The following is a 21,924-nucleotide window of genomic DNA, read 5'->3' on the forward strand; positions in this document are numbered from 1 at the left end:
GATTTATTCCTACATTGATTAATTCCTATATGCTATTCTTTATATTTGTAGAAGTATCTTACTATATTTTTTCTTGATTGATTGATTGATTGATTTTGCAGGACAAATAGGGTTAAGTGATTTGCCCAGGGTCACACAGCTAGTAAGTGTCAAGTATCTGAGGCTGGATTTGAACTCAGGTCTTCCCGAATCCAGGGCTGGTGCTTTATCCACTGTGCCACCTAGCTGCCCCCTGATTCATTCATTATTATTTTTTCTTTTTGGTGAGGCAATTGGGGTTAAGTGACTTCTCCGGGCTCACACAGCTAATAAGTGTTAAGTGTCTGAGGCCAGATGTGAACTCAGGTCTTCCTGACTCTAGGGCCGGTGCTCTATCCACTGTGCCACCTAGCTGCCCCCATCATTTATTTTTAACATCCTTAAAAAAAAATTTTTTTTGAGTTAACTTCTCTCCCTCCTTCATGCCCCTCCCCTCACCCATTGAGAAGACAAACAATATGATATTGATTATACATGTGAAGTCATGCAAAACATTTCTATATTAGCCATTCTGCTAAAAATAATAAGCAAGAAGCATAAACAGGTGAAAAAGTTTTTAGTCTTTACTCAGAATTCATCAGATCTCTTTCTGGAGGTGGATAGCATTTTTCATCATGTGTCCTTTCTAATTGTTTTGGATTATTCCCTTGATCAAAATAGCCAAGTCTGTAACTATAGAATAGATCATTGTCACAGTATTGCTGTTACTGTGTACAACATTATCCCAGTTCTTACTTCACTTTATATCAGTTCATATAAATCTTCTTAGGTTTTTCTGAGAGCATCCAGTTTATCATTTCTTATAGCACAATGGTATTCTATTACAAACATATATCACAACTTATTCAGCTATTCCCTAATTGATATTCATCTCCTTGATTTCTAGTTCTTTGTCACCACAAAAAGAGCTGCTATAAATATTTTTGTACATATATGTCCCAATCCCTTCTGTTTAATCTCTTTGGAGTACAGACCTAGTAGTGGCTTTTCTAGGTTATATATATATATATATATATATATATATATATATATATATATATATATATATATATGTATATATATATGTATATATATATGTATATATATATATATATATGTATACACACACACACAATACAGTTTTATAGCCCTTTGCTCATAGTTCCAAATTATTCTCCAGAGTGATTGGACTAGTTCACAACTCCACCAATAGTGCATTAGTGTACCTATTTTTCTATTTCCCCTCCAGCATTTATAATTTTCCTTTTCTGTTATATTAGTCAGTCTGGTATATGTAAATTGGTACCTCAGATTTGTCTTATTTCCTGTTGTTTTTAAATAATACTCTGATCCTATAGATTTTGACTGTGGACAGGAGTCTGCTTATTTTTTGGCTAGTTTAATTATTTAACCAAACTATGGAGTACACTTCCCCAGGTATTATATGGGATAGGAGTTCCTGCCTCACAGATGTGCAAATCAAATTAAGGAGAAAAGATGTTAAGATATAAAGACATAGACTGGTATATAAAAACTTAAATAATGAAAAGTACCATTATTAAATGGGAAATGTCAGGTTTTTTAAATTTAAAACTATTTAACCTTATATTTTTAACTTAAAATTTCTGAAGGTGAAAATCAAGTGGTCAGAATGAAAAGGAACAATTTAATTAATTTAAATGACCTGGAATAGCATCAGTGTGTGACCAAGCTTAAAGGCTGTTTGGGGGTATTATGTGAAAATGAGCTCAGAAATGATCATATTAATATTTTCTGATTATAATACTTTTGTATATTATTTTGAGTATTAGCATTTAACTTTTCTTTATAAATTTTACTTTGTTTTTAATCTCTCCTTGTAGATTACCCAAATGTGAAGCATTTTTCCTGGGACAAATACTTGGAAGAAACTAATTCTTTGCCTGCTCCTGCAAGGGCCTTTAAAGTGGTAAGTGACTATATATTTCATGGTGTCCTATTAATTTTTGTAAGTGTTTTTAGTTTTTCTAAATAAATTCTAGAAAGTTGCAAATCACTACTTTCTCAGCAACCTTTTGCTTTTCAATTTAGGTAAACACTTTTAGGAACAAATTGTTTCTTTTATTAATCAAAACAACCTTTATGGTACTTTTACTGAGTTATTCATCTGAATAAATTTAGGCCACTTTTTAAAAATTCAATTTTATTTTCAGTTCCAAATTTTCTCCATCTGTCTTCTCCTTTCCCTTACCTATTTTTTTTTTGGGTCCCTCCCTTACCTAATGAGAAGGCAAGAAAAGCAAAAATCATTACAAATATATATAGTTATGCAAAACGAATTACCTAAGCCATTTTTGATATTATATTTTCTTTCCAGATGAGAGAGTTTTCCAGTGAAATCAAAGTGCAAGTAGGTAGAGTACTGTTTCATTGAGCAAACCATACGTTTTCTGAAGAAAGAAAGGGTACAGAAGCAAAAATAATCAGCTTTAAAAAATTGTACATTTGGAAGTTAAACTAAAGAATCTATATCTTCCAAATAGAGTTCAGGATTGTTTTTAAAAATGTAAGAAAAATTTGCAATGCAGTTTTGATTAGCCATTGATAGGGAGCAGATGATTTTTAAATGAAATTGTTCACCAAGTTTGATCTGCTATATGCCAAATTTATATACTAAGTGTAAAAGATTGCATATTTTAATTTAATTCTATTGTTTTCCATAAAGTCATTAAAATAAGCCTAGAGTAAATGGTACTACCATTAGCTGAATATTTTTCTAATTAGACTTCCTGGGAACCTTTTTTTTTTGTTTTTTGTTTGTTTGTTGTTTTTTTTAAGTGAGGCAATTGGGGTTAAGTGACTTGCCCAGAGTTACACAGCTAGTAAGTGTTATGTGTCTGAGGCCGGATTTGAACTCAGGTACTCCTGACTCCAGGGCCGGTGCTCTATCCACTGTGTCACCTAGCTGCCCCCTGGGAACCTTTTCAGTATAGTTTGAGAGGAAATGCCACATGGCAAAGTAAGCTATACTTAATTGTTATAATGCTTTTGGTCCCATGTATTTATTGAGTTAAATGCAGCAGAATCTCTTTATTACAATATGTTTCTTCCTTCCTTCCTTCCTTCCTTCCTTCCTTCCTTCCTTCCTTCCTTCCTTCCTTCCTTCCTTCCTTCCTTCCTTCCTTTCATTCTTTCTTCCTTCCTTTCTTTTTTTTTTTTAGTGAGGCAATTGGGGTTAAGTGACTTGCCCAGGGTCACACAGCTAGTAAGTGTTAAGTGTCTGAGGCCGGATTTGAACTCAGGTACTCCTGAATCCAAGGCCAGTGCTTTATCCACTGCGCCACCTAGCTGCCCCTATTACAGTATATTTCTAGCATCTGTCTTGATGATATGAGGAATGACTAGGGCATAACATATAGGCTTTTCTCCTGTTAGTATTGGAAGTGAACGTGTTTACTGTGAGAAGAAAGAAACAAAAATGCTGTAGCATTGCTTTTCCATCTTGCCACAAACATTTACTTTGATGTTCAGAGGAACAAAATCCTTATTTTTCTAAGAGTTCAAAGGAAAAAGGAGAAAGATCTGTTAAAAGCATTTATATGGCTAGCATCATTCAAGTCTGTTGATTTACTGGACTTGAGGGTGGTCCATATTAAAATGAGCAGTATGTGCTGAGGTTGGAATCCAGAGGACAGACCCTCTGAAGGGAAAGGCTTTCAGGTAGGTGTGGTTTTAACCTCTATTGTCTACTAAGTGTTTGTGTCATTCTGATCTCCAACTCTACTGACCCTGGGCTGACCAGCCAGGCCCCAAGTGGGGGGTTCCTGTGTCCCCCCAGAACCCCATTTTTAATAATTTTCTCACACTAGATGAAAGGATCTGTCTCCACCCAAGTCCAAGTAGAACACAATGAGCTTCTCCACCTTAAATTCCTTGCAAACCTGAGATGGGTCTGACCAAGATGAAGAGATTCAGTGCAATCTTATTACCAAGGAGAAACTGGATCTCTAAGTCAAAGCTCTGGAAGAAAGGGAGGGAACTCTGAATCCCCCCCCCAAATATTGGTTATAAATAATCCTTTCTCTCAATAACCCCATTTGATTCTTGAGGGGCATGGCCGCCTCAAAGAATCCCTAACTGATATTACAAACACTTCATCAAGAGTTCTTAACTATGGGGCTTATGATGGGTAACAACGTGAGGGGGAAAGGGGTAGAAATTGAGTGACGCATTGACAAAACCAAAGGGGTTAGTCTCCTTTAGTAAGTATACCTTCCAGATAAAGTACACAAAGGGAAAAAGTAAACAGTAAAAAAAATGTTCATGTAAGTCTCAGAAGTCTCATCTCATACAGCTGTCTAATTCTTAGGACACCATCTGATGCAGCTTTCTGGTCTGGGTGTGATCTCAGAGCAGTTTCCAGCTGACTGTCTTCTCAGACTCAGGTTACTTGTAGAGATCTTCTTCCTCTGTTAAATCTCTTACCATATTGGTCTTAACATAGATTTAAATTACTTTGCCAATAACCAGATCAGATAATGAAACTTACTCAACCCTTATGTCTCTATTATTATAAAATCAAATTTACAGTCTTTTAGACCAGGGAATTTACAATTTTATGTTATCCAATTGTTATATATGAAACTGGGGTACAAACAAAACTAGAATCTACTTGTTTTTTTTTTAAACTCAGTTTTTGTATTTGGAATTATTCATTCCTCTATTTGGAGGATGAGATTCCATGAAGGAATCTCATAATCCTTTTTATAAGAAGATGGACTTTAATACAAAAAAGAATTCTTTAAAAAGTTGCCAGATTGGGGGCAGCTAGGTGGTGCAGTAGATAAAGCACTGGCCCTGGATTTAGGAGGACCTGAGTGTTAAAATCTGGCCTCAGACACTTGACACTTACTAGCTGTATGACCCTAGGCAAGTCATTTAACCCCCGTTGCCCCACCAAAAAAAAAAAAGTTTCCAGATTGGCTTCAACTGTAACAAAAGGGTCTGGGATGGAATACATAAATACATGTAACAATTTTTTTTAAAAAAAGAATTTATAGAGGGCAACTAGGTGATTCAGTGGATAAAGCACTGGCCCTGGACCTGGATTCAGGAGGACCTGAGTTTAAATCCAGCCTCAGACACTCGACACTGTGTGACCTTGGGCAAGTCACCCAACCCTCATTGCCCCACAAAAATTTTAAAAAGCGTTTTATATTTGTCTTTTTAAAAAATATAGCTAGTTAGTCTACAGGAAATGAGAAAGACTTCTTGGCATCGTTTTATAGTTGCTAAGGTATTAAGTCTAAAAGAATTACTCGGCAGTAATTAATTGTATCAAACCGAGAGGGAGAGACATAAAGGGGAAAGATAACTAATTTTGTAAAAAGTTTCCAAAGAAATGTTAAGTTTAAGTATGTTTTTGATCCTGTATGATGTAAGATAAAGCTTATTTGTATCAATTATGAGTTTCAGAGAAAGAATAATTTGTAGAATAACCCACCATTTATTCAGCATTGTCAGTGAATCAAGTGTTCTACAGGAATATATTTTCCAAATAATTGATGCTTATCCTTTGAAATGTTAATTTTTTTAAATGATGAAAAACCTCTATATTTATGTGTTATATATCTTTTCTTTCTTAAACAGATTAAAATATACTGAACATAATTTAACTTTTTATTGATTACTCATATTTATAATCATTGCCATTAATTTTATACCATAGTAATAGTTTATCTCTTTGTTCCCTAATTTAATTTCAGCTGTGATTTTTATTATTTGTGTGCCAGCTTTTAATTTGATTCTTATCTATAAAAGTCTGAGAAATCATGACTTAAGTTAGAATTTTTGATGAAATTCAGTTAACAAATCCTATGGATTGAAGTGTAAAAGTTTCATAGTCTTGATTTTATGTCAAATGTTTTAAGAGCTTAAAATCCTTTTTTTTTTTTACTAACTTCTTTTTTCTTACCTTGAAGAAAAAATGAATTAAAGTCTATTTGAGGTAGTGAGAAGTTTAAACTTTAACGTCCTGATGTCTACATAAGTGGCATATGGAACAAAAGGTGTTTATAGTAAGTCTGGCAGTTTAGAACCCTCAGGGAATGAATTGTTATAGCTAGCTGTTTTCTAGATAGGTGACAGTCAGGTTAGCCTTTTAGTTACCAGAATATTTTTAAACATAATGTATTGAACAGCAAAAGATTTTGAGAAACTTATCATTTATATTGATGATTGATGGTTGATGTTTTATATATATATTCACTTTCATGATAAATTTGTGATGCAGGTGTAGATAGATGGAAGTGGGGTGAGACATAGGATTGAATGGATCCTGATTTGAGATATTTTGGAACTTGCTTTCTTGGGAAAAAATCCCTAGGTACCATCTTCCTTTTGGGCCATTCACCTTTTGCTCATAAAAGTCTAATGAAATGTTCATCTGCCTGACTTCCTGAGGAGGATACTTTGACTGCTCTTTTTGCAAAGCTAGTTAGCAAATCAAATGTTAAAGCAGCCTTCTACTTAGTGGTTTTCTTGCTTTTCAGAAAAGTATTTTCTTTACTTTTTTCCCCACTGTCATTTGACTTGTCAGGACCATTTCAGACAACTATATTTAACTTATCATTAGTCCACTGGATGCACCAGAGTGAGCATCAGCTTACCATCCACTGTTCTGTCTGTCACCCTTGGATTTCTTGTTCATGAAGTATGAAGCAAGCAATATGGATACTAAGGACATTCTCCCTTTCTTTTAGTGATGCTTTCAAAGGCTAATAGGGCATTCCACAGGTGGTGGTTTTTCCAGTTTTGCTTCTACCTTCTACATACAAACAAAAGATCCTATGCATGCTTTGGTCTGCAGGAGCTCTCAACTTCTCTCAGGTAGATAGCTTTTTCCAGTTGAACTTAGGCACCATAATGAGATGGCTCCCAACCAAAAGACCCAAAGTCCTTTATGCTGGGTGTCTTGCCTCTGTGTTTGGTAATGAGATTCTTTCTATTAGCTGCTAATAGATTAATTTGTATACTAAGACCATCTACAAAATGAAAAGAGAGTTTTCACGGATACATAGTTTTCATAGTCATGCCCAGTTTTTGCCAAAATGTATTGTTCACAATTAGTTTGGCATTCATGTGGACTTTTCTATAAAATAGGCCTTTTGCTGCCTGAACTGAATATTACTTTTCCTTTTCTGATTAATTCTCTCATCTGGACCCATCCTATTGCTAACACACTTAGGCGAATTAGACTTAAAAGGTTTTTTTTCCTTTGAATTAAATTACTAGCATAAAATGTGTACCTGATCTAATGGCTTTTTAAACATTTCACTAAAAATCATCTTCTGTTATTTCAGAAACCAGCACATGGATTCCAGAAAAAAATGAAATTTGAAATTGTAGATAAAAGAAATCCTGTGTTTATTAGAGTAGCAACTGTTGCAGATACTGATGAGCACAGAATAAAAGTAAGTTTTTCTTGGTATAAGTTTGTTTTTTAGTACCATGCTCTTCTGAGTAAAAGCATTAGCGAGTAGTATGTTACCTTGTGATAATGCCGTATATTTTAATTTTTCTTACCATAAGAGTATGCAAACCGAACAGGTATCTGGGGGTTAAGTCTAAAGTTTACCCACTATTCTTTCTTTCTCTTTGGTTTATATCATAAAACTTAAAATCTTCTGTCTTTACATCTGATTTGATAATAAGTGTTGAGCATGTGATGGTGGTGGTGGTAGGAAAGTAGTTTTGTGTTTATATGAGTGATACTAAGTTCACAAAAGTAAGATAATAGCTGACACTTGTGTAGCATTTTAAGGTTTGAAAAATACTTTACATTTATCATTCTCTTTTTTTGTTGTTGTTGGGGGTTAAGTGACTTGCCCAAGGTCACACAGCTAGTAAGTGTCAAGTGTCTGAGGCCGGATTTGAACTCAGGTACTCCTGAACCCCGGGCTTTATTCACTGTGCCACCTAGCTGCCCCCTACATTCATCATTCTAATAGATATAAAATCTTTCCTTTCTAAGAAATTTCCCTTGAGCCAAAATAGATGAAAATCAATGACTTTATTTTGTTTTAAATTTAGATTTTATTTACCTTGTTTTAAAGTGCTTTTAATAATAAAAACTATATATATATATATATATATACACACACACACACATATATATATTTATATTTATATGTATATGAAGGTGCTTTTCTCAGATAAGGAGGATCATCTGGTCAAACATTCTCATTTTATAGAGGAAGATACTAAGGCAATACAGAGATGAAATATCAATCAGTTAAGCTCCTTCTATGTGCTAGGCAACATGCTAGTCAAAATTTAAATCTGTCCTGCCTTCCACAAACTTCTATTCTGTGAGTAGGCAGTAACAGACAAGGCCAACATTCAAATTGATTTCCTGTGACTCAAAATCAAATACTTTTTTCCAGTATACCTTATTTCTGTTCATTCACTGCATGCTCAAGTACAGCACAGTATAATTAACATTATTGGCCTAGGAATCAGAAGTCCTCGTGCCACTGTTAATTATGTACCTATTTTCAATGTGTAATCTAAGTTATGTACCTATTTACATTAATTATGTAGCTAGTAAGAAATGGAAACAATAGCATAGAGTAATTTATTTGTCCTGATCATAGGTTAATTTCAATCTTATAAAGGGTATTTTCATCTCCTTTAAGTGATATTTTTAGCTGTGTTACTCAGTTTGAAGCACAGCTCAATACTCGATGCTCAAATGAACCTTTGAATTCATAGATTTGCATGTTACATACAATGATGCAGATTGCATCCAGTTCATGGCTACCCTTTATTTGCAATTCTTCTCAACATCCTCCATTAGGTCACTAGTTGGGGTCTAGAAAACTAGAGTTTTGTGCTGATCCTCTTGACATCATTAATAGTGGAGCCCACAGTTTGTCCAGTGGTCATCCTTCACTGTTACATGTGACTAGTTCACCTTTTTTGCTCATATATTTCTTTAGTGACATCCTTTATTTTGCTTCTTTTTAATTCTTTGTTGGTAACCTATGTCCACTTTGCACCTTTTCATTGTCCTTTGGGTAACTTTTAGTTTTGTTTCTTCAGAGGCTATTCCATATGTTCACGACTACGGCACCAGAATGGATGAGTGAATGAAAAAAGCACTTATTAGACACCATTATGCCTAGCATTGGGGAAACAGAAAAGTCAAGATAGTTTGTCTTCAAGGAGCTTACAAAACATAGGACAGTGGTGACTGTGAAGGAATATTTTGAGAAGTGACAGTGATGGAGTTATAGAGCCCCAGACCAACATATCCTTTTCAGAAATGGTAGTTTGATTTGATGACTGTTCCCAGAGTTAGAGGTGGAAAGATATACAGGTAGGGTAGATAAAACATGACCACAGCCTGGGAGTAGCACTAATGTAGGCCCCAGGCCTGGCTGGGTATGGTGAAAATTCACCATTCAGAAGTCAAATAAGAGCTGGCTCACCAGGTTGGAAGTGGAAACTGAAGTGCAGGGGCATGACATGATGAATACTGATATTTTAAAAAGCTTTTTAAAATATGGATCTTTATTTCCTGGAGAAGTTTATGGTTACAAAACTGTGCAATTTCCCAAAGGCAGTCTAGCCCTGTTCAGTTTTTTAAATTCTGGCTCCAACTCATTGTTGCTGACATTCTTTGCCTTTGTGGTTGACACCTTATCTTTCAACTCCACTCTCATCCTCCAGTACTCTGCAATCCAGTGTCACAAGGCTTTTTTGCTCTTCCTTGCATAAGACACCATCTCCCAACCTCAGGAATTTTCCTTGGCTGTCCCTTGTACCTGGTATTCTCTCCTTCCTCCTCTCTGCCTCCTGCTTCCTTTAAGTTGTAGCTAACAAACCTTCTACCTTTTACAGGAACCGTTTCACAATCTTCCTTAATGCTAGTTCCTTCCCTTCATTAATTATCTGCAGTTTATCCTACATATGACTTGTACATACATGGCTGTTTGCATGTTGTATCCCCATTAGATTGTGAGCTCCTCAAGGGCAGATACTGCCTTTTGCATTTCTTTGTATCCTCAGAACTTAGCACAGTGCCTGGTACATAAATAGGTGATTAATAAATGTTATTGACTTTCTGCTTTCCTTCCTGCCTACAGGACAGCTCTACCCAACTGCTCACCCTGCCTCAATTTGAACATGTCAAACTAAACTGATCATTGCCTTAGCTTATTTTTCCTTCTGTTTTTACTATTTCTGTCTATAGCTGTACAATTCATAATTCACCATGCAACAGTTGTATCTTTGGTTCTTTTACCTCTTATATCCATTGATTCTACCTTCATATCATAATTCCACCAATAGTTACAATAGCATACCTGTTTTCTCATAGCCCTTCCAGAATTTGTCATTTTTCTTGTTTGGTCAACTTTACCAGTCTTAGAGTGTGAAATAGAACCTCAGAATTGTTTCAGTTTGTGTTTCTTTTATTATTAGGGGGATAGAGCAGCTGTTCCCAAAGTTTTTGTTTCATGAGCCCCTTTCAAACACAAAGAATATGTTGTGAACATCCTGGGTAATTTAATATGTTACTCATAATAATCTTTTAGATTTATTCTTTTTTTTGTTTTGTTTTGTTTTGTTTTTTGGGTTTTTGGCGGGGCAATGAGGGTTAAGTGACTTGCCCAGGGTCACACAGCTAGTAAGTGTCAGGTGTCTGAGGCCGGATTTGAACTCAGGTCTTCCTGAATCTAGGGCCGGTGCCTTATCTACTGCGCCACCTAGCTGCCCCTAGATTTATTCTTTAAATACTTTAACTACAGTGATGACTTTTGCACAAAAAAAAAAACAAATAAAAATTTAAATTCTATAATGATATTATAAAAATAAAATTTAATTCTATCTATAAATATGAAAAACATGAAATTATAACTTTAACTCAATTATAAAATAATTTGAACATTTTTATGGGACATTTAAAAATAATTAAAATGAATAATCCACCAAGACATCATATGCTGATCATTATCTATACAACTTAGTTGAACATTAATAACATTTTTAGCAAAATAAATTGCAACGTGGGGGCAGCTAGGTGGCACACTGGATAAAGTACCGGCCCTAGATTCAGGAGAACCCAAGTTCAAATCCAGCTTCAGACACTTGACACGTACTAGCTGTGTGACCCTGGGCAAGTCACTTAACCCCCATTGCCCTACTAAATAAATAAATAAATAAACAAATAAATAAATTGCAACCTGGAAGGTGTTTAGCATAACATGGTGATTATATGTAAACTTTATTTTGTTGTTCGTCTTTTTTATTTGAATGAGGTAATGCAACATTTAACTCAACACAGGGCAAAAACAGTCTTATATATTGTTCTTCATTGAGTTTATTTCTGCATTTTGATTTAAAACAAAAATAAAGTGAAAATGTTCATTTACACGAATATGATAGAAAATGATAGGAGAATTTTACAAACTCATCTGCTAACAAATGAAAATTCATTTTCCAGTTTTAGCCATCTAACCCACTGACAAACATGAATAGCTAGTTAATGTGTTTATTGTTCAATAGCATATATTGCTTTGGTTTTTTAAACAATGTTTATATATAAACCAAACTTTATAAGGAAAATAACTTTATATGAGACCTCTTCTGCCACTGACAAACCAGCTGTAGTCTCACAGAAACTCTGACTGACTGACTGACTAGTATTACTAACCAGTTCATTTGAAAATCTGCTGGATAGTAGAATAGTAACAAGTGGGAAATAAGTCTAAATCAGAAAACATCTTTAATACTCAATAAGAGGCAATAGAAGACCTGTTTCTGTCAAACTTTTGTGATGATTTATGATGGCTTCAAGATGGCTTGTAATGTGCATGCTCATTGATCACAGTTGTAGACATCCTGACATTTGCACAGACACATTGACAACATTTTAATAACATCTGTGATTAAACAACTGATGAGGTACAATTACAAGGTAACAGAGAGGAAGCAGGGAACCACTCCAGTGTAGAGTCCAGAACATATGTGAGGGTACATACTTATGTGTTTGACTATCCATTGGGAATTGGTTTGTGCTTGAATGTTGAACCTTTACAGTACCTTGGAAACAATTTGATGACAAGTTGAAAAACTTCAAGAAAATGTTGGGCCTAAAAGCAATCAGAGATTGATAGATAATCTCCACAGGAGAACCAAAATCTTTGTCTGCATGGTCATAAGGGTTTTGAGTCATTTTGCAGAATTGTTTCAAACATGCATATGTTTACTATCACAGAGGAAAATGTATTTGTATTAGTATGCTTCTTTCTGCAACCCCTCCATTTTTTATCTTTGGTAATTTGCTGGATGTAAAGTGAAACTTGACAATTGTTTTGACTTGAATTCCGTTATTTGGGACAGTCATTAATATGATTGTTAAAAATTTATATTTCTTTGTATAAGAATAGTGTGTTCATATCCTTTGACCACTTACTCATTTAGGAATGACTCTTGATCTTATGTATTGATCTCTCTCTCTCTCTCTATATATATATATATACATACACTGTATCTAGACATATCTAGATATATATATATAGATATTTTATCTATAACCACTTAGGAGTGGTTACACCCAACAGAACACTGATAGTACTTTCAATCTAGTCATCACAGCCTTTATCTGGGGAAGCAATTCTAATAAAGAAAGGGCCAGCCATCACCACCCACAGGGCTGAGAAGCCAGACTGGCTACAGGGCCCCCAGAAAGAGAGACAGGAGGTAGGAAATTCCAGGCAAGTCAACTCACCACCAGCTTGACCATTGTCTCCCCTCAGACCTCAGTGGAGATAGTCATGATCATTGAATCTAAGAACTTTGGGAATAAAAACGCTTCCAGCCCAATGCCCTCAGCCATACATCTTGGAAATCATCCCTGTGGAGATACAGCCTGGCAAATGGTTTTGCAGGTGCTATATGCAACCTCAGCTAGTGAAGACCTAGAAAAGAAAGTTCTTACCATCCAAATATAGTTCAGCATCATAAAGTGATAAGATTTTGTAAGTAGGAATGACATTAAAGAAGATATATAGGGGCAGCTAGGTGGCGCAGTGGATAAAGCACTGGCCTTGGATTTAGGAGTACCTGAGTTCAAATCCAGCCTCAGACACTTGGTACTTATCAGCTATGTGACCCTGGGCAAGTCACTTAACCTCCATTGCCCCACAAACACAAACAAAAAAAAAGAAGATATATATAGCCATCTGTTTTGCTGTTGCTCCTCCCTAAGGACAATGGGACCTTTTTGTCTGATTTAAACCTGAAACATTCTATATGTGTAGTCTTTTCCATTAGAATGTGAGCTCCTTGAGAGCAAGAACTGTCTTTCCTATTTGTTCTTAATTTTAGCACAACACTTTGCGCATAATAGACTCTTATCGCCTTTTGCATTTATTCATTCATATTTGCATTAGGTTCCTCTATATCTTAAATATCAGAGATTTGATGCAAAAAAGTTTCCCTATTGCCAGCTTTCTTTCTTATGAGCATTCACTTTTTTACTGTAGCACCAGTATTGATGATTTAGGAAATGAGGACACCCCAGTCTTTCTTTGAAAAAATTTTTTTTAAATTTTTCAACAAACAAAACATTTCAGTGTACAATGAGGAACAAAATATTGTATGTTATAATAATCATAGCTAATATTTACGTAGGCTTACTATGTTCCAGATCCTGTGATATGTGATTTATGAAACTGTTACCACTTTTAAACATACTACGTTTAACAAAGAAGAAATAAAATTTCCATGTTTGTCAGTGTCCCTTTATGGATTTCTTTTTTTCTTCTGTACTTGTAAAAAATAAACTCATGCTCTTTCTCTCATACCTCTATCTGCTTATATTTCTTGCCCTCCCTCCCCAGTTCCCTGAAGTAGGAGGTTTTACTTTTTCTGTTGTGGTGTAAAATCTGATCTTGACATCTGAATTCATTTTCCTATATATGCACTGAGACGTGGTATTTTTATAGGAAAATGTCTTTTGTGTTTCAGACAGCTGAGTTGTAGGGGAATTTTTGGAACACAACCTGTTTTAAGTTAGAGACTGCATATATCTTTTTAACTATTTTGTTAAAGGATAAGCTGAGTAATAAGTTTCATTGTAGCTTCTGGTGATGAAAGGGGCAAAGAAAGAAGGTAAAAGAAGACAAACTGTCATCCTTAATAAGTAAACATATCAATAAAACAAAAATCCAGCTGCTAAGCAGATTAGGTTTCACCACCACCCACAGCTATCTCTTGTCTTTACACCTAGTCACTATGTAAGCTATTAATCCATCATCATGAGGGATTTTTCGTTTTGGTACTTGGGCCAAGTCTCATTCTCCAATCAGTCATGTACCCTTTTTAGATATCAATATCAAAAAAGGAAATGTTGATTGCATCAATGATTGATTTTTATCCTACAGACTTAATTGATTGTTATTTTACAGACTTAATTTTTACTTAAATTGTTTTAAAATACCTACTATTTTTCCAACTAAAGCCAAATGACTAGCATAGTTCAAATTTAATTTAAACTTTTTTTACTATAATTTCTGTAAGAGCTCTCTGCTTCAGACGTGACTGTATGATGTTTCTTACCTTTTTAAATACTTTGTTTGAGGCTACATAATAAAAGAAAATTTTAGATTAAGTAGCATAACAGACATTTATTTCTACTTGACAAATCAAAATATAATGAGTTTATAATGTGGACACTATCTTTTTCCTATTTTTTTTTTGTTTGCTGAAATATATTATTTATTTTCTTTTATGTCTCTAGGTCCACTTTGATGGCTGGAGTAATAGCTATGATTATTGGATTGAAGCAGATTCTCCTGACATCCATCCAGTTGGCTGGTGTGCAAAAACAGGACATCCTCTCCAGCCTCCTCTTAGTAAGAGAACTTAGAACAGTAATAATGACAACAATAATAGCTAGCATTTATATAGCACTTTAAGGTTGGAAAAGTATTTTACATAAGTTATATTATTTGATCCTCAAAACAATCCTGTGAAATAAATGCCATTATTATCCCCATTTCACATGATCAAAGTGAGGATAAATATGTCAAGTGACTTGACCACGGTCACACAGCTAGGAAGTGTTTGAGTCAAGATTTGAAATTAGATCTTCCTGACACCAGTTCAGCCCCTCTATTCATTGGGCCACCTAACTGTCTTAAAAATTATTATGGCTTAAAGAAACTGGGCATTTGTGGTTTGTTGGATTATCCCTTGCCAACCTAAGCCCTTCTTATCCATTATACATTTTTTCTCTTAGTTTCACAAATTATTTTGCCTGGGGATATTAAAATTAGTTGGGAAAAGAATATATCACCCCCTTTTTATGTATTGGAAAACTGAGATATAAAGAGGCCAGGTGGCTGAACTCATTTGTTCTCTATTGCCACATCCTCTCCCTACCCCAAGGGTCTACAGTATAAGAAATTTGTGGACCAGAAATGTTTGTGCTAAGCTACATATCCACATGGATAAAATTATTCATATACATGGAGCCTTTGGGGCCCAACTGAGGAGTTGAGAGGTTTTTTAGAGATCCATTGATTTAATAGTGTTATTTCTCATGCGGCGGGAAATGGAAAGTATTTGTACTTGCTGATATTTTATAACCAAGAAAATGATTAATAAGTTGAAATGGTAATATAAAATAAGAACAATGATAAGAAGGAAAACAGTGCCAATACGTGTCTCCTTCTGTCAGCTGAAGGGGAAATATCTTTCTTTAAAAATTTGTTTTCTCAATGATATGTAAACAAAAATTTTTAACATTCTGTTTTAAAAAATTTTGAGTTCCAACTTCTTGCCCTCCCTTCCCTCCCCACTTGTTGAGAAGGCAAGCAGTTTGATATAGATTATATATGTACAGTCATGTAAAACATTTCCATATTAGCCATGTTGCAGAAGAAAACATGGACCCAAAAAACACAAGAATAATAAAGTTTTTTTTAAAAGGATGCCTCAATCTGCATTCAGACTCCATCAGTTGTTTTTCTGGAGGTAGATAGCATCATAAGTCTGAAGGAGAATTTTCCTAAGGGGAATGGGACTAGACCAATGTACCTGATCTCTGTTTCATTCAGCTCCAATGTCTTTCAAACCTGAATTGCCAGTTCTTCCTTTTTAAAAGGTACTATCATTGCATTCGTACCATCTTATTCCCGATTTTAATTTTCCTTATTTTATGCTTGTTTTTGATATTTCATAATTGATTCAGCATGTTGACTAATTTTACTTTTGTACAGCTAAGAATTAGAATCATTATTTTAGAAAAGAATATTTAGCAACAATATGTTTTACATCTTTTCCTTCCTTTCCATTTCCAAGTCCACTAACCTAGTTCAAGGCTTCATCGTCTCTTACCTATTGTTCCCTAATTTCATTTTATTTTCAGCCTTGTTCTTCTCTATTGTTGACAACACTGCCAAACTAATCCTTCTGTACATGGCCAGTCACATCATCCCCTGATCCAAAAGCTTCAGTGGCTCATTGCTTGTTTTTCTTTTTTTCTCTTTAAATAAATTTTTAAAAACAAGCATTTATTTTCTTTTCCTCTCACCTCCCCTCTGTCCCCATTGAATAAAAAAAGGGAAAACCTTCATAACAAATACTCAAATCAAATTCCTACCTTGGCTAAATTTAAAAATGTATGTCTTGTTCTGCATCTTGAATCCATCCTTTCTCTTTCTTTTTTTAACTACATTGCTTGTTCAATAAAATACAGAGTCCTTAACATGGTTACTGAGTTTCATGCCTGCCTGGCCACAAGCCAACTTTTCAACCCTATTTCATACTGCCTTTTATATATCCTGTGTTTCAGCCACACTAAACTACTCACCATTCCGTGATTTTTTTTCTTCTGCCCTCTTACCTCTGAACATTTATGTCACCCGCCCCTAGTACTGGGTTCTTCTCCAACCTCACCTATAGAAATATTCTTCCTCTTAAGTTCAACCCAGGTGCCATCTCCTTCACAAAGCCTTTCTTGATCTATCTCCTTGAATGTCTCACAACCCTCCCTTTGACATTATATTCAATTGTTTTCTATTTTTAATTTACTTTATATTTTTGCTGTATGTATGTGTATATATGTGTATGTATATACATCTATGCACACATACATGTACATTCCTTCATTGGAATGTAAATTCCTCAGGAGCAGGGATTGTTTCATTCTTTGCATTTGTATCACAACCCCTATGCCTGGCATGTAGTAACTACTTATTGTTTGTGATTATTTTTATGCCTCTTATGCACTTAACCATATTGTGACTAATATTTATTTATGTTTCACATATGGAAAACAGGGACCATGCCATTTGAAATTCTTGTTTTCTATCTAGCACAGTGTTTAGGACTCTATTGAGTACCTAATAAACGTTTCTTTATTAGAGTGATAGAAAAGTTACAATGAACACAATTTCTTCAGGAGAGCTTATTATATTGTGTGTGACTTTTTGCCTTGTCTATTACATTGATATGTATTTAGACTAAAAATAGGTTTAATATAAGCTTTTTATATTAAAGGGCTTTGAAAAGCTTTAATGAAAGGTCCTTCAGCCAGTGTAGTAATAAACGCATGGAGCAATTTTATCAGCTGTGAAATAGATTCAGTAATAATACTTTCAAGATGTATGGGATTTATCCTTTTTTTTTTAAAGAAAGCTTTAAATTAGAGATGGGGGCAAAGACTTGGCAGGAATCCTAGCTTTGCTTTATTTGTGACTGGCATAAGATGAGGAAAGTATAGCCCTTTTATTGGTATAGGAAACTTTTTGTTAGGAAACCTTGACCAATGCAGATGGATTACTCTGCTGCAATTTATAATAGCAGAAAATTGTCTGGGACACTTAGAGGTTAAATAACTCTCTCAGGATCACATAGCAAGGATGTATCAAAACTGGAACTGGAACTTGAACCTGAACCCAGGCCTTCCCCATATTGAGGCCACAATGCCACACTTCCTCTTGGATTAGAGTATGATTGTAACTGAAAATTTTTAAAGTAATTGTTAAATTGGTGTATATTTCTAGATTTTCAGAGTTCCTAAAATATGTTTTCTAAGTAAATTCACTTAATTTACTCTATCAACAGAAAAAAGACAGGAGAGATGACTAGAGAGCTGGCCTCATGAGTCAGGAAGACCTGGGTTCAATTACCACTGGCTTTGTATTTCTGGGCAAGACACTGAATTGTTCAGTGCCCCAGGCTACTCTCTATGACTGTTGCAAAGTAGGTGCTCATCTGCTATGGTATAAGGCTTTTCTAATACCAGTGAAATCATTGGTCAAGTACTGCTCTCTACCCCCCTTGCCGAAGAGGAAGAGCACCTTGCAAGGATATCATTTATTGATGGCAAATATAGGAGCAATAGTCTAGAGAGATAGCTGGGGGAAAGGGATAGAAAGAGAGATAGAGGGTGGTGGAGCAGAGAAAAGAAGAGAAAGGGAAGGAGAAAAAGAGAGAGGGAGAAAGAAAGATCTACCTACTGAATTTGGGCAGACTACAGTATTGCTTTAGTGCAAAAGCATAGATTAAAGCAGTTTTTATAGAAACTCATCATTACAAAATTCAACTGGAATTTCTGATTATTTAGACAAGGACTAAGTTAAAATGAAGGCCATCTTCTATTTTCTGCATTGACCTTTCATGTGCCAGTGTTTATATGCTTTGTCTCCCTTTAGACTATAAGCTCCTTGATCTTAGGGACAGTTTTTGCTTTTTCTTTGCATTTTGGAGTTTAGTAGAGCACCTAGCACATCATCATCATCACTAAATAAATGCTTGATTAGTTTATTGCTTGAGAGTACATGTGAAGAAAAGCTCAATAGGAATGTTAAAACAGGGTTACTTGAGGCATCCTTGAGTTGTAGAAAAGAACAGACTGTTTCAAGGCATCTAAAACTGAACATTTTCATTAGTTTCTGAAAATTTAAGGTGAAATATCAGCCAAAGATGGATTTCAGGCAATTTATTTCTCTACTCTGATTTCTGTTCTCACTCCTACTTCAGTTCTGTGATCAGTTGAATAACTTTATTCCTTAATTTCCTTCCATAGGCCCTTTGGAATTGGTGGAAGCTTCTGAGCAAGGAGGCTGCCCAACTGCAGGATGCAAAGGAATTGGCCACATAAAGAGAGCTAGACACCCAGGCTACCATAGGTACATATTGTTCTTTGTCTTACATTGTTTATGTAAAAGAATATTTCCCCTATGTGTATTAGGTAATTTATCTGGGTTAAAAGAAGTGACAAGCAGGTCTTACAATCAGATCCATACTAAATGTGGTTGCCATGGTGAGCATGTAAAATTAAGGGATAGCTATAGAGTTGTGTTTGTGTGTGGTGGGGAAATAACATTTACAATAAGTTAACTTGTTACCAAGAATAGATTCAACTTGGCTATTTTGCCTTTTATTGGCAATATGCCTGCATTTGAGGGAGTTTTGATTAGAAAACAATCATTTTGGTCTTTGACCACCTGTAGTGATCAGGATAGGTACTGCCAGGAAATTTTCTTGTGTATTCCCCAGCTAACATTAATATTTCAGTAATATGAATTGAAATTTCTATCAACCAGCAAGGATCACAAAAGTAAATACTAAAAATAATATTCAGAAGTACATGTTTATATTGATTTTTCTCTCCTGTATTATATACATAGAACTAAAATCTGCATAATTCAAATTCTTCTGTACATTAGATTCTATAAAGTGTGAAATATGAATGACATGCTAGAAATGGTTTTAGTTTAACTGGGGTCTTCAGGGAAAGAGTTGATCATGTTCAAGTTTTTAATCCTAAAAATCTCTCATTTTATTTGCTTATGTCAAACTTAGCAGGAAATATCTTATTTTCTTAATTAGTTTGCTGCATACAAAGAAATTTCTGAATGATTCTGAGAAAAAAAATGAGGTTTCTTCTTTATCTGATGTGTACAGATTGAAGAAACCAGGTCATTCGGAAAATCTCAAGACTCTACAACCTTCTTCCTCATGAATTTACAGATGGTACAAAATTGGTGTAATTATCCTCATCAAGCTACAGCTTTCTTCATTCTTTCATCTCCTCAACCTTGATTTAAGAAGGGAAGCCTTTTTATACCTCTACGCATGTTTGGAAAAATTATATTCAGTGTTGCTGGCACATAATGAGCATTTAATGCTTGTTGACTGACAGATAAGGAGGGAATATTCAGATTTTCAACGGAAAGTTTTAAAATCCTTTTAATTGGACAGTGTGCAACAGATAAAGATTGAGGTCATCGGATAACAATAAATCTGTGGAAATACATATTTGAAAATAAAGACTGTACCCAGATTACTAGTTATAATCATGGAATATGTAGATGCTGAAATCATCAGTTTCAAAGAATATAGCCTGGTTAGATTTGCAAAGACAGTATGGTATTGTGCAAGTTATTAGGTGCTGGACAATAAATGTAGTAATCTGTAAACTTTAGGGAAATCCATTGGGCACAAATACTTCATTAATCATGCTAAACTACCACTAGCAATGTGATTTTAAAATTTAATGGACTGGGGGCAGCTAGGTGGCACAGTGGATAGAGCACCGGCCCTGGAGTCAGGAGTACCTGAGTTCAAATCCAGCCTCAGACACTTAACACTTACTAGCTGTGTGACCCTGGGCAAGTCACTTAACCCCAATTGCCTCACTAAAATTAAAAAAAAAATTTAATGGACTGCTTTCTACTCATAATTTATTTCATAGAATGAGATAAACAGAACTAGACTTCATCACTTCATGTAGAATGGACAGCATTAATTTAGAAAGAAATTAGTTGGATTCTTCTCTCCAGCATATTGTCATCTTTAATGGCCTTACTAAAATCAGAGGAAGAATTATTATTTGGGAAGTTGAATCTTCTGTTTACTCTCAATTCGCTATGTTTAGATGTCCCTGATAGGAAAGAAATCTCTGGAGTAGGAGGCATCATGACTCTTCTGAGTGATCCTATTCCAGTAGTATTGGCTTTATTGCCATATTTTAGAAAAGCTGTTTTTGAGGGCTAGACACCCATCTTTGTAAGGAAGACTCTGGTAATGACAACTGTGCATTTGCTATAGTCATTTCATAAGAATTTGCTTTTGGGTGTTTGTTTTTTTGTTTTGTTTTTTTTTGGATGGGGCAACGAGGGTTAAGTGACTTGCCCAGGGTCACATAGCTAGTAAGCATCAAGTGTCTGAAGTCAGATTTGAACTCAGGTTCTCCTGAATCCAGGGCCGGTGCTTTATCCACTGAGCCACCTAGCTGGCTTTTTGTTTGTTTGTTTTTGTTTTTGAAAGATTATTGTGTTATAGGAAAGTAACATAAGAACAATTTTTGTTGGATTTAGAATGCATGAATGAAATGGGTATTATAATGATATATCTCAATAAATGGCTAAGGAAATTTCTTCAGTGAGAATATAATTAGTTTTGTGAAAACCTGAGCAGAGAGTTGTCCTTTGAATTGGTTTTAGTGGCAGGCTACAGGGAAGAGAACAGATCCCTTTGCTCCAATTAGGTAATGATAGAAACATCTGATTCCACTGAAGGATCAGGTTAGAGATTAGACTTTAGTTAAAACTTACTTTTACTTGCAAATTTACTGAAATATTATGTATATGTTGTCCCTTCTGCTTCTTTACCATGCATCCATTTGTTTCTGAAGACTTTATATTCTAACTTCTACTTCCGTCACTATCCTAAAACTTCTCTCTTGCATGTAATCAGTGGGCTCTTAGTTGCCAAATATGAGTCTTTTTTCCAGTCCTCATGCTCCTTGATCTCTTTGAAACACTTGATACTGTCAGCCACTTTTTCCTTCTTGAAATTTTTCTCCCTTGGCGTTCTCTCTGATGTTATCTTCCCTCTGCTTTGTTT

General features: G+C 35.0%; 1 protein-coding gene across 4 annotated transcripts in view; it reads left to right on the plus strand.

Annotated features, from left to right (window-relative positions):
* L3MBTL3 (L3MBTL histone methyl-lysine binding protein 3) overlaps nt 1-21,924 on the plus strand; it is a 165,896-nt gene that overhangs the window by 92,401 nt on the left and 51,571 nt on the right. For all 4 annotated transcript variants that reach the window (XM_043964205.1, XM_043964209.1, XM_043964206.1 and 1 more), the window contains exons 15-18: nt 1,881-1,966; nt 7,359-7,469; nt 14,804-14,918; nt 19,100-19,202. In XM_043964205.1, coding sequence (XP_043820140.1) covers nt 1,881-1,966; nt 7,359-7,469; nt 14,804-14,918; nt 19,100-19,202 — 415 coding nt within the window. The remainder of the gene's footprint in view (nt 1-1,880; nt 1,967-7,358; nt 7,470-14,803; nt 14,919-19,099; nt 19,203-21,924) is intronic.

The sequence above is a fragment of the Dromiciops gliroides genome, chromosome 4, assembly GCF_019393635.1.
Source record: "Dromiciops gliroides isolate mDroGli1 chromosome 4, mDroGli1.pri, whole genome shotgun sequence".
Lineage (NCBI taxonomy): Eukaryota > Metazoa > Chordata > Mammalia > Microbiotheria > Microbiotheriidae > Dromiciops > Dromiciops gliroides.